At 35.5% G+C, this 14,343-nt stretch overlaps 1 protein-coding gene across 1 annotated transcript; it reads left to right on the top strand.

Moving 5' to 3' along the window:
- Positions 1-386: 386 nt before the first annotated feature.
- LOC145134270 (proteasome subunit beta type-5-B) lies at positions 387-3,314 on the top strand. Its single transcript, XM_079069142.1, has 8 exons — positions 387-505; positions 1,206-1,331; positions 1,434-1,563; positions 2,156-2,262; positions 2,375-2,509; positions 2,645-2,748; positions 2,830-2,930; positions 3,029-3,314. Exons 2-8 carry the CDS (start codon positions 1,215-1,217, stop codon positions 3,154-3,156), a joined length of 822 nt encoding a protein of 273 aa, XP_078925268.1. The 5' UTR covers positions 387-505; positions 1,206-1,214; the 3' UTR covers positions 3,157-3,314.
- Positions 3,315-14,343: the final 11,029 nt, after the last annotated feature.

Genomic DNA, 14,343 nt, shown 5'->3' with positions numbered 1-14,343 from the left:
TGGGTTAAAGTGAAATTCTACATGTATAAATTGATTGTTTCCTAAAAACCCCAATACCATGGTCATCATCACTACTGATATTATCTTTAAATTGTTTCTCTTTATAGCATCCATGTAAGTTCATTTAAAAAGTTGTGATGTTATTCGTGAGTCCACGTTAGATGCTAGTTGATATCCACATAAGTAAAAGTTTTTAAAAGAATAAATTGATAGTTAGTTATAAGTAAATGTTGTTATAATGTTTCTTATATAGCCCTCAATAAAAAGTTTCAACTTCATGGGCCGAATTCAAATCTAATAGCGGAGCCGCGAAAATGACGAACTTATTTTAGTGGGCTTTACTTATTGGATCCATATGAACCGGGTCAGAACTCTGAACCCATCGAGAGTCGGATTTTAAGTTATAGTGTTGTTCAAGAAATCGCTTCTTCAAATACTCTGATTTGAGTTTTCTCTCTGCTGAATCAACGTATTAACAATCTGGTCTATTCTTTCCGATTTAAAGGTATGATCTCGACTTAGTTCTTCGACTCTATTTGCTCTTCAATTTAGCCAGGCAGATTGCTGTATGCATTTTCTTTGATCTCACTCAGAATCAGGTCTTCATAATCTAGGGTTTGTTACGAGTTGTACATTTTGTTGTTAAAAAAAAATCACTCCTTCAAACCTGATATCATGGATGTAGCAACGCAATTGGTCGGGTTTGAGTGACGGATTCGTTAACCCATTAGAAAAATCGAAGGAATCTGGAGCAGCGGGAGAAGATGTTGAGGAAGATGTACGCAGATCAGTCCATCTTCTACACAATAGGAAACGTATTTTCCTTAGGGTTGTTTAGATGTTGTTCAGCCAAAAAAAGATCAAGGGGAGGGGGTTTAGGTAAAAGGGTTGAATGGGATAAAGAAGGTAAACAGAAACGTGAGGGAGCGTTTGAATTGATAACGACTCTCACTTATCCCATTAAGCCATGGTTAAGCATTTAGTATAAAAGAAAACGACCTTAGATATCTGTACCCCATAAGTCTTTCATCCATTTAGCCTATTAAATAAAAAACAAACAACACCTTAGTCTCTACAGATATCATTTATCAATTCAGCACTTTATCCATACAGTTGAGGAGAGCATGAAATTTGTATATACTGCAAATCATGTAGCTTCCAGATTGTGAACTTAAAACCTTACTGATGAATTTTGATGTTTTTAGGTGGAAATCATGAAGCTTGACTTTAGTGGACTAGAATCAAGTGCACCACTCTACGGAGGAAGTGATGACATGCTTTCTGATGGGTTCTCAGATGCCCCTTCATTTGACCTTCCAGTTACATCAGATGTGAGTTTCTTCACAATGCTTGCCTTTTTCTTTTTTCCTTTCTGATAGATATTAAGTGAATGTATTTATTGCTATAACACTACATCAAATCCTTTGCTTCAGTTTGATGGATTTCAGAAGAATTCTATCCAAATGGTAAAACCAGCAAAGGGAACAACAACTTTGGCTTTTATTTTCAAGGAGGGTGTTATGGTTGCTGCAGATTCCCGAGCTAGCATGGGAGGCTATATATGTATGCACTTCTTCTTCTAACTTAATAGTTTTCTTTCCAAACAGCAAAGAAAAATTGGCATAACTTGTTCCCCAAGTTTTTAGACATATAGGAGAAATTAAACACAAAATAGCATACTTATTTAGATGGAACCCATAATAATTGATGTAGTAAAAGTGGAAATATCCCCAAACCCAGGTTTTTTTTGTATGTTTTCTCATGATTTTATATATAGACAAAGAGCATGTTTTAACCTTTTTTTATGAAATAATCAAAAACCTTTTTTTATTTATGGCGTTGGTTTTGATTGGAGCATTTCTCCTCCTGGATTGTTTTTATACCAATGGAATTATATGTTGTGCTATAAAATTACTTTTTATCTTCAATAACTTATTATTTTTCAAAAAAATTGAAACCTTCTACTAACTTATTATTTTTAATTTTATTAGAAGTAAGTGAAAATATCATTTGTTAAAATTTTATTGGAGACATCATGCTGTTTTTATTCATTTAAAATTTTATCTTTACTTGATCAATGATTAATTATGACTCGTGATTTGAAAGAGCATTAACTAGTCTAATATGCTCTTTTAATTTTAATTTTTTTTTTCAGCATCTCAATCTGTGAAAAAAATCATTGAAATTAATCCGTATATGCTGGGTACAATGGCTGGAGGAGCTGCAGATTGTCAGTTTTGGCACAGAAATTTAGGCATTAAGGCATCCTACTTTCATTTCTCCATATTAAAATCACCTTTTTTACTTATCAATGCATTGTTGTACTTTGAATTATTCTAAGCAATATTTGAATTTTTTATTATTTAAATTTCAGTGTCGTTTGCATGAATTGGCAAACAAGAGAAGGATTTCAGTGACGGGCGCTTCAAAGATGCTTGCCAACATTCTCTATTCTTACCGTGGGATGGGTTTGTCTGTTGGGACAATGATTGCAGGATGGGATGAAAAGGTCTCTCTCTCTCTCTCTATATATATATATATATATATATATATATATATATATATATATGTATGATGAAAATATTAAAAACGAGGGCCGAGGGGTAAAATAGTCATTTTACATTTATGTTACGTTTTTTTGTAGGGTCCTGGTCTGTATTATGTAGACAGCGAAGGCGGACGCCTCAAGGGAACAAAATTCTCCGTTGGGTCTGGTTCACCGTATGCTTACGGTGTACTTGATAGCGGGTGAGTACTCCCCCTCACCACCACCCAAATATAAAAAAAAAAAAAAAAAAAAATTAATTGCATTCCTTTTGTGAAATTTAGGTATCGCTATGATATGTCAATTGAGGAAGCTGCTGAGCTGGCGAGAAGATCCATTTATCATGCTACCTTCCGTGATGGAGCTAGTGGCGGTGTTGCCAGCGGTACTCTCTCTCTCTCTCTCTAGATTTTTACTTCTTATTTCATTTGGGTTTTATATTTATATGGATGATTTGAAAAATATTGGTGTTATTGTTGGTAGTGTATCATGTGGGGCCGACTGGATGGACAAAGTTATCGGGTGATGATGTTGGGGAGCTTCACTACTCTTACTATCCGGTTGAACCTGCAATTGTTGAACAGGAAATGACTGAAGCTGTAGCTGCTTGAGTTGGTATTTTGTTACTAAAAAAATGTTAAGTTGAATGTATTTTCTTATGATTTCACAAGTTTAAGATGACATTTAAGTGTTCTTTTTTCTTGTTTACTAGATTTCAGACTTTTACTTGTTTCTTTATCTCAAATATTATGATCTCCATATTGGTCTCTGTATTTGCATTAAAATTATGAATTTTTAGCATAGGGTGTGGATGCCAACTGCGAAATGGAAAAATTCATATGCGAAAAAAATAAATTTTCGACCATTTTGCATCGGTTGTGAAATGGTCATTAAACATTACAATTAAGTTTAAACGAGGCAGTAAAATACTATGAGATGAATCCATTTTAGTTATTAAAATAAAATGAAATAAAATTTATACACGTGTTAATATAAATATTACTTTTCCAACTAAATGTCGGGGTGCTATTGTTTGTATAAATGTTTTACGTTTGAATTTTTTAACGAGTTGAGCAAAATATACAAAACAATTAACTCAATAAATATTACAAACATAGATCCCAATAAAATAGAAGTCACTAAAGGGTTTTTAGCCTAATGGTATTTAGTGTTGCCTTTCTTTTTTGAGGTTGAGGGTTTAAGTCTCGTATTTAACATAGGTGAATTTAAAGACTAGTTTATGAGTATGTTAGATTTACCGTTTCAAAAAAAAAAGTCATCCAAAATGAAAAGCCATAGCTGTGCTTGTTATACATGTGGAAGGTAGAAGCATTCTCGGCGGTCCTCTTATAATTAATGAGGTATACGTGTGGGCTAAACAGACGAAAAACAACTTCTTATTTTCAAAGTTGATTTTGATAAAGCTTTTGACTCTCTCAATTGAGGTTATTTGGATTCTATTTTAGAGCAAATGAACTTTGAAAGTAGATGGAGGAGTTGGATTAAAGGGTGCCTTTCATTCGGTAGAGCTTCGATATTGGTAAATGGTTCTCCAACGAAAGAATTCCCAATTAAGAGAAGTGTGAGACAAGGAGATCCTCTCCCTCTTTTTCTCTTTATAATTGCTATGGAGGGGCTTAGTATATCTTTAAAGGAGGCTTGTAACCATCATATTTTTCAGGGCATTTCTTTATCTCAAAACGGGCCTTATTTATCTCATCTTATGTATGTAGATGACGTCACTTTTGTAGGTGAGTGGTCCGAAATCAACTTTATTAATTTAAATAGAATCCTTAGATGTTTCTATCTAGCCTCGGGGTTGAAAGTTAATCTTCAAAAGAGCAAGGTTTTTGGTATCGATGTTGATGATATTGACATTGGTCGGCTTGCTAGCATTTTGCATTGTGAGCCCGCAACTTTCCCGTTTACGTGTATCTCGGTCTTCCTATTGGGGCTAACATGAAACTTTCTAGGAATTAGAATAGGAATTGGAACCCGATTGTGGAGAAGTTCAAGGGTAAGTTGTCTCTCTGGAAAGCGAGAAATCTCTCTTTGGTGGAAGGCTCACACTTGTGAGATCTGTGTTAGGAAGTCTTCCTCTTTATTATTTCTTCCTTTTTAAAGCTCCGAAGAAGATCATTGAAATTTTAGAGTGTATTAAAAGAAAGTTTCTATGGGGTGGTACTGATAATAAGAGAAAAATTCATTGGGTTGCTTGAGATGTGGTGACAAAACCCAAAAACAAAGGTGGTCTTGGTGTGGGAAGCCTTCATTCTCTGAACATCACTCTCCTTGCTAAATGGTGGTGGAGGTTAAAAGTTGAGAATAATGCCTTATGGGCCTCTTGTATTAAAGCCTTGCATAAAGTTAAATGCATTGATGGGGAACCTTTTGCTAGATGTGGCATCTCAGGCACTTGGCTCTCGATCTATAAAATAAATGAGGAACTTGGAGAATGGGATTTATCTCTTGAAGACCTTTTCTATAAGAAATTAGGGGCTGAAATTCTCACCTGCTTCCGGAAAGACAGGTGGTGCGGAAATCAAAGGCTTAAAGAATCCTTTCCGAACTTATACAAGCTTGAAGCTAATAAAAATTGCTTGGTTTCGGAAAGGATTTCCGACAGTGGCAGATCCTTTAGGAGGCCAGGAGGGGCCATAGCCTCCCCGTTTTTTTAGCCTACTAACATAAATAATAAATTAATTAACTTATATTTAAGGATAATATTACTCTTGGCCTCCTGGGTTTTCCGAAATCGTTAACAAACATATGTAAATAAATCAAATAGACGGAATGAAAGATATTGCATCCATAACCCTCAAAAACTCATCCCTACAAAGTCGTCACTTCATATAAAATCTCGCCTTCTCCTCCGCTCTTCCATCTCACTCCACCACAACGCCGCTCGCCTTTGCAGATCACACACAATGATTGCTCGCTTGATGCCTCCCAGTCGCCATCTCCATCTCCCATTTGCTTCTTGTTCTTAATATCTCTTGTTCTGTATTTGTAGTTCGGAGTTATGAGGATGGCAGTAAGGTATTGTCTTTTGGGTTAAGCTTTATGGGCTAATGTCATAAAAACCCTCAAATTTTCAGGGTTTTGTCGGTTTTGCCCAAAGTTGAATTTTATGTCCGTTTTACCCTTACATTTTCTAAAAAATGATTGGTTTTACCCTTTTACCGGTGATAACAGGTTACCATTATATTAACTTCGCAAAAAAAAAACCATTAACTTCACAGTTTTTTACGTTTTTACCCTTAAGTTTATAATTTTTTTTACACTTTTACCCTATGTATTTTTTTTTTCATATTATACGTATTCAAGCAGAAAAATCATATTTATATACGAAAAAAATTTAATTAAATATTGTATTTACATTTTTTTAATGTTATTTCTTTATATATATATATATATATATATATATATATATATATATATATATATATATATATATATATATATATATATATGTGTGTGTGTGTGTGTGTGTGTGAGTTTTTTTTGTTGGATAAACCATTTAAGATGTAAAAAAAACAAATTAATATGTTTTTAGAACTACAAATACGTATTTTTATGTATTTAAAAATATATATCAATAAAAAAACCTGTTCATTCATAAACATGTTTATATAAGTATATACATATATTTTTAGAAGTGTAAATATGTATTTTGATATATGTTTTTTTTAAGTATAAATATATTTTTAGAAGTCTAGATACATATTAATATATAAAAATGTAAAAATATGTATTTATACTTCTAAAAACTATATCTATTAAACCCATATTCATAATTCTAAAAATATTATTTATCTTTTTAAATGGTATAACAATGCAAAAACACACACACACACAAATAAACAAATATATATATATATATATATATATATATATATATATATATATATATATATATATATATATATATATATATATATATAACATTAAAAAAAAAATACAATATTTGATTAAATATTTTTTCGTATATAAATACGATTTTTCTGCATGAATATGTATATTATGAAAAAAATATACTTAGGGTAAAAGTGTAAAAAAAATTATAAACTTAAGGGTAAAAACGCAAAAAAATTGTAAACTTAAGGGTTTTTTTGCGAATTTAATATAATGGTAACCTGGAAAACCTGTTATCACCGGTAAAAGGGTAAAACCGAACATTTTTTCGAAAATATTTGGGTAAAAACGGACATAAATTTCAACTTTGGGCAAAACCGACAAAACCCTGAAAACTTGATGGTTTTTATGACATTAACCCAAGCTTTATTTGCTTTTTAGATTAGATATTCTCCTATTCAATTTTGATTTGAATATTTTATTTAATTATATTTGTGAGTATTGCTTTGTCGATTGTGCTCGAACCACCACCTGCCACGTTGCCTTGGTTAATTATTGATGACCCTTTTTCTATTTTAGAGTGTTTAGTGTTCTCAATTGAGGTTGAGCTTATGAGTCTAATTTAATTACTCTTTCCACAAGCTAAACTTTTATTAGGCATATAACGTTTTGTTTAATCGTAATGCAGTTGGATGTTTTTATATTTTCATTAGTATAATTATTACTTTTAGTTGATTTTGATTACGATTTAAAATAATATAAACAAGATTTATGTATAAGTTTGCCATAGGAATTGCAAATGTAATTTACTTTTAAGTTGCTACTAATGTCACATATGTCTAAGATGAGGCTTGAACCCTCAACTACGAATAGGGAGGACAATAGTAATACTGTTGGAGTAGAAGCATTTTTGTAACAAATAAATATGTGCGAGAGGCACTATTCTACAAATTATGTTGTTATATTGAATTATTAATTATACAACATAATTTTTTTTAGTTAGCGCACGGTTTGAAAGTTTTTCACGCTATGTTTTTGTTTCGGCCCCCCCTATTGTTGTTGCTTGTGTTTCGCCCCTGATTTCCGATGTAAATGTTGCTGTTTTGCAAGGGGCAGTGGAGGAGACAACCGCTGAAAGCGGCGAGTTGGTTGTTTTGACTGAGGTTGTGCAAGAGGTTAAGCTTAGCGCGGACTCTGACTCTTGGCTTTTGAAGGCGGATCCTATAGTTTTTCAGTCTGGTCTTTGAGGAATCTAATGTCGAATAAAGGATGACAACCTTTTCTATAATTTTAAGTGGGTGAGTTGGGTTCCAATCAAAATTAATTGTTTTGTTTGGAGATTGATCTTGAATAGAGTTCCTATGGCTTGCAATTTGGTGAATAAAGGAGTGGGTTTAGCCTCTACTGTTTTCAACTGTGCAATAAGGAAGAGGAGAACGTTGACCATCTGTTTTTCAAATGTGACTTCTCTATTCACATTTGGAATTGGTTTTTAGTTTGGAGTGGTATTTTGCATTCGACTCCCCGTAACAGGTTAGAGTTCCTCGTTGCTTTGAATACTGCTACTTCTGGGAAGAACAAGAAGAAGCTCAGTTTGGCCTTATTGTACTCTTTGGTTTGGGTGATTTGGAAGACGCAGAACTCCTTGATTTTCAAGAAGTTGAGATGTTCTCCAATGAAGACGGCAGATGATTTCCAATTGATAGCATTTAATTAGATGAGACACAGATCACATTTTAATTTTATTAGTTGGTTCGATTGGTATATTTCTCCTTTTAAAGCGTGTAACTTGTAATGCTTGTACTTTGTTTTGTCTAGCTTCTTGCTAGCCTTTTTTTATTGCAACTTCCATACAAAAAAAATTGTTGTAAGCGTTAGCCTATATATTATTAGCCCACTTGTTTATGGGCTCTTTAGTCTTTAGCCTATTAGGGTTTTGTCTAGCTAGTATTTATATCCGCTTTATTCTTTGTAGTCTTTATGCCTTTCATTGAGAACCCTTGTAATTTCTCTTTATTATAATCATATGACAATGTTATGAGTTAATTGCAGAAGAGACTCGTATCAAGTCTCATGCGGATAAAGGGTTTAAAGAAACCTCTATTCCTACTCCCGCTCCTGCTGTGCTTGCTGTTTCCTCTAATCAGTCTCGATAAACTTCAAGGGTTGCTTATGATGAGTGTGCATTCTGCAAACAGAAAAATCATTGGAAAGCTCAGTGTCCATTGTTAGTCAACAAAGGTAAATCTGGTCAACAAAAGTTTCAACCACGTTCCTCTGGTACTCCTCCATGGGCCCCTCGTCCTCCCCAGTTTGCTGCTGCTGCTATACCACTAGTTGATACAGATTCTGTTGGAAACATGCCACCATCTGCATTGGATCCCAAGGTGTTTGAGAGTTTCAGACAATATTTGGCCTCTAATCTCACTGACATGTCTGCATCTATGTCTCATTCTGGTCTTACTTCATCTGGTACATCAGGTATTCCCTCATCTTTGTGGATTTTAGATTCTGTTGCAATCCATCATATGACTCCTCATTTGTCATCATTTACTTCTTTGTCGCAAGTGTCATCTATTTCTGTTAAGTCTGCTAGTGATACATCTATGATAGTTGAGGGTGTTGGGTCTATCTCTATTTCTCATATCACTCTCCCTGATGTTTATTACATTCCCAAACTTACTTTGAATCTTGCCTCAGTCAGTCAGTAATGTAAGTCTGGTAACTGGGTGTTCTTTTCTGATTCTGTTTGTGTTATACAGGATCAACACACCCAGAAGGTGATTGGGATCGGCCGTAGGGTGGGGGAACTATATGTCTTGGAGGTTCTCAAAGTATCTGCTGTTGCTGCCTCCAACATTGATTTATCTTCTTTCCGTTTGAGTCCTTTGTTGTCTGAGTTTTATCTTTGGCATTATCGTTTGGGACATGTGTCTGTATCACGTTTGAGTTTTTTTAGCATCTAGTGGTGTTTTGGTTCATTTAGACACTTGTGATATTTCTGATTGTAGTGGTTGTAAACTGGCGAAATTCTCTGCTTTACCTTTCAATAAAAGTATGTCTTGTTCTGCTGCTCCTTTTGACATTATTCATTCTGATGTATGGGGTCCTGCACTAGTATCCACAAAGGGTGGGTCAACCTATTATGTATCTTTTATAGATGATTATACTCGATATACATGGGTTTATCTTATGAAACGTAGATCTGATTTCTTTGATATTTACAATAATTTTAGAGCTCTTGTTAAAACTCAGTATTCGGTTGTGATTAAGTGCTTCAGGTGTGACTTAGGGGGTTAATATACCTCTAATGATTTTACTCAGTTACTTGCTTCTGATGGTACCATACACCAGTCCTCGTGTACTGACACACCTCAGCAAAATGGTGTGGCAGAACAAAAACACCGTCATATTGTTGAGACTGCCCGCTCATTGCTCCTGTCTTCGCAGATCCCTAGTGCCTTTTGGGGAGAAGCAGTCCTAACTGCTGTGTATGTGATTAATCGTATCCCTACTTCATTGAATTCAAGAATGTCTCCTCTAGATAAGCTATATGGCCATCTACCAGACTACTCTTCCTTACGAGTTTTTGGATGTACTTGTTTTGTTCTTCGTCCTCATGTTGAGAGGAACAAGTTGGGGCCGAAATCTGCTATTTGTGTATTTTTGGGATATGGTATTGGACAGAAAGGATATCGTTGCTATGATCCTGTGAGTCAGAAGTTATATGTTTCTCGACATGTCACTTTTTTGGAACATATTCCTTTCTACTCGATTCCTGCTACAGCCCACAATGTAACGAAGTCCGATCTTCTGCATATTGATCCTTTTAATGAAGAGATAGAGGCTCGAGATCCATCAACGCCACCTGATCCTTCAGCTCATGACACACCCACTTCTTCAGAGAGTTCCTCGACTCCCCCTGTTCATGAGCCTGCTCCTCCGATTGTTGAAATTGAGGATCCACCTCCACCCCCACACCTCAGGAGATCTACTCGTCCTGTCAAGTCCACCAAACTTCCAGATTTTACTTACTCTACATATTCAGTACCATTTGCTTCATTTATAGCGAGTATCCATCATCTGTCTGAACCTGAATCATATAGAGAAGCTGTTTTAGATCCTCTTTGGCAGAATGCTATGGCTGAGGAACTCACTGCTCTTCATCAGACTCATACATGGGATTTGGTTTCCCTTCCTCCTTGGAAACATACGATAGGTTGTTGTTGGGTGTACAAGATAAAAACAAAAGCTGATGGGTCTGTTGAGCGGTACAAGGCCAGACTTGTAGCAAAAGGGTATTCCCAACAGTGTGGTTTTGACTACGAGGAGACATTTGCCCCAGTTGCAAAGATGACGACAGTCCGTACTATGATTGCAGTTGCATCCATTCGATAGTGGAATATCTTTCAAATGGATGTCAAGAATGCTTTTTGAATGGTGACCTCCATGAAGAGGTTTATATGACTCTTCCCCCAGGAATTCAACACCGTTCGGGTGAGGTTTGTCGGCTTCGCAAAGCTTTGTATGGTCTTAAGCAAGCCCCTCGTGCTTGGTTTGAGAAATTCTCCACACTGATTACCTCTCTTGGATTTGTCCAGAGTAATCACGATTTTGCTTTGTTTATTAGATGCTCAAGTGCAGGACGAATTCTTCTGTCCTTATATGTGGATGACATGATTATTACGGGTGATGACCATGGTGGTATTGAGTCTTTGAAGCATGATCTAGTTTATCGATTTGCTATGAAGGATTTGGGATTGCTGCGTTATTTCTTGGGTATTGAGGTAGCTCAGTCTAAGAAATGGTATCTTCTTTCTCAGACTAAATATATATATATATCTGACTTGTTTAAACGAGCGGGCCTCTCTGACAATCAGACTGTTGATACTCCTCTTGAAACCAATGCACGATACTCTCCTACTGATAGTGTTCCTTTGTCCGATCCGAACCTTTATCGCATTGTTGTGAGAAGTTTGGTCTATCTCACAGTTACTCGTCCAGATATTGCCCATGCTGTTCATGTTGTCAGTCAGTTTGTTACTGCCCCTACCTCTGTTCATTGGGGAGCTGTTCTCCGTATTCTGAGATATCTTCGTGGCACTCAGTTTCAGACCCTCTTGTTTCCCTCGACGTTTTCTGTTGAGTTACGTGCATATAATGATGCTGATTGGGATGGTGATCGCCATGATCGTAAGTCCACCACTGGATTTTGCGTATTTATTGGAGAGTCTCTCATTTCATGGAAGAGCAAGAAACAGGACGTTGTCTCTAGATCTTCCACGGAGGCTGAATATCGTGCTATGACTGTAACTACATGTGAGATTATCTGGTTACGGTGGCTGCTTGCGGATATGGGAGTTCATATTTCTTCATCTACTCCCTTGCATTGTGATAACAAAAGTGCGATACAAATTGTAAATAATTCTGTTTTTCATGAGCGAACGAAGCACATTGAGATTGATTGTCATTTTACCCGTCATCACCTGCAGCTCGGGACCATATCGCTTCCGTTTGTTTCATCAACCTTGCAGCTTACATATATTTTTACGAAGGTTCTATCGGCTTCTCGGTTTCGGTTCTTATGTGACAAACTCTCAATGCTTATTGCTGCAACATTGTGAGTTTGAGGGGGATGTTAGTCTATATATTATTAGCCCACTTGTTTATGGGCTCTTTAGTCTTTAGCCCATTAGGGTTTTGTCTAGCTAATATTTATATCCGCTTTATTCTTTGTAGTCTTTATGTCTTTCATTGAGAACCCTTATAATTTTTCTTCATTATAATCATATGACAATGTCATCAGTAAGTTCATGCATAGAAAAAAGGCCCAATCTCCAATTTCGATTTACTTTGAAAGATGTTATAATATTCTTACTCTCCAGTTTGTCCAGGCCCGACCCAATACATGGGCAAGTTGGGTTTAGGCCCAGGGCATCAAGTAAAAGGGGGCATAATATTTGTCCAATAAGATGTACTATATGTATATATATTTTAGCCCAAAAGTGAAGTCCAGGTGCTCCAGTCCAAGAAGAAACGCGTCCGGGGAGTGAAGGCGGAAGACATGATTGAACGGAAAATATCTTGAGAACTTCAATCGTCAAATCAGTGACGACAACCCTTGAAAATCGTATTGTTGTGTTTCGAGGCTGCAAAATCGCTGAACTATCTATTTCTCTTGGTCCGATTTCTATCCCTCTCTTATTCTCAATTGCTGTAAATCGACTAATGCTACTAGCCTGCTTGATTGGGTTCGATTCAATCGACTTTTTTTTTTCTAACTTCTCGCTCGGAGTTCGATCAGCGATTCACTGTGCTTGATTGGGTTTTTTTTTCTGCCCTAAAACAAGAGGAAAACGGAAGAAAGTGTCTCAAAAGTTCAACTGTTCAATTGATTTGGGAGATTGAGGTTGTAAATCGGTGAGTTTGTTTTGCCATCGTTTGTTTCTTATTTATTTCTAAACTTCTTGAAATCAATCATCATTTGTTCATTATCTGATTAAGTGATTAGTTTGAATACAGGATAAGGAGTTATATCACATATCTGAAAGTTGGATGAAAAAGGATTGTTGGATTCGAGATAAGAATTGTGAGTTTGAGGGGGGATGTTAGTCTATATATTATTAGCCCACTTGTTTATGAGCTCTTTAGTCTTTAGCCCATTAGAGTTTTGTCTGGCTAATATTTATATCCGCTTTATTCTTTGTAGTCTTTATGTCTTTCATTGAGAACCCTTGTAATTTCTCTTTATTATAATCATATGACAATGTTATCAGTAAGTGCATGCATAGAAAAAATGCCCAATCTCCGCTTTCGATTTACTTTGAAAGATGTTATAATATTCTTACTCTCCAGTTTGTCAAATGACAAACTGCCCCCTAAGCAAGACTGTCGTATATCGGGTCCTAGTTCGCTTAACAACCAATGGTAGCGGTATACATTTATAGAAAAATATGTACGTGCAATATTAATAAATATAAAAATTAGGCCCTGTTTGATTTGGATCTGACTGGGTCAGGTCAGACAAAAATGTCTGACTCGGTCAGCTCCACGTGTTTGATATGCCTCAGCTTTGCATCTGACCGGGTCAACAATGTCTGACTCGCTCATACCCAAAAAAATTGCTGACTGAATCTGATTGAAATTCATTCCACTATTGCCCCTGCACCACCCTCATCCTCCTTTCTCAACCATCAATTTAATCCCTGGAAAGGGAAAAAGAAACTAGAACACAGGCGCACAAAAAAAAGAAACACGAACAAAGACTGCATCTGCATCTGATCAAAGGAAGAAGACAACTCAAAATTGGAATTAGGCAGTTTTGGTCCTTGAAGATACCCATCTTGGCCGAATCTACTACAACTTTAAATTGTCTTGCATAACTATTTTCTGGAAATTACTAGTTGGACCCTGAACTTTTATAATCAATTATTATTATTATTATTATTATTATTATTATTATTATTATTATTACTACTACTACTTTTATTATTATTATTATTATTATTATTATTATTATTATTATTATTATTATTATTATTATTATTCACTAGAACATCAGAGTAAAGTGGTCATTTTGCATCAGTCAGCACATTCAGTCAGATGTACAATCAAACAGAATGGTTTCTTACTCAGTCAAAGTTTATTACTCAGACAGACCTTTCTCAGTCAGCACTTTCTCAATCAGCAACTATCAAACGAGACCTTAGTTAGCTGATAATTGTAAAAAAATGCATAAGTATTACTATATTAATAAAGTAAACGCATACAATAAATGTTCCACTAGACTTTGACAATATCAGGCCACTGCCCACTCGGAACCCACACACATATATTTTTCCTAATTCTGACCCTCTAAGAAATCAAAAAAACACCGCTAGCTTATAGTCTACCGCACTGGGTACCTCTCCACTAATATTTATACTATGATATGATTAAGTTTA

Source organism: Lactuca virosa, chromosome 8 (assembly GCF_052849685.1).
Source record: "Lactuca virosa cultivar CGN04683 chromosome 8, Lactuca_virosa_CGN04683_v6, whole genome shotgun sequence".
Classification (NCBI taxonomy): Eukaryota; Viridiplantae; Streptophyta; class Magnoliopsida; order Asterales; family Asteraceae; genus Lactuca; species Lactuca virosa.
Note: the sequence above shows the minus strand (reverse complement) of the source record. Positions and strands in the feature narration are given on the sequence as shown.

Coding starts and splice junctions, on each gene's coding strand:
- LOC145134270 (XM_079069142.1), top strand. CDS start 1,215: ATGAAGCTTGACTTTAGTGGACTAGAATCAAGTGCACCACTCTACGGA. Junction 1,332..1,433: donor ACCTTCCAGTTACATCAGAT/GTGAGTTTCTTC, acceptor CCTTTGCTTCAG/TTTGATGGATTTCAGAAGAA. Junction 2,510..2,644: donor TTGCAGGATGGGATGAAAAG/GTCTCTCTCTCT, acceptor GTTTTTTTGTAG/GGTCCTGGTCTGTATTATGT.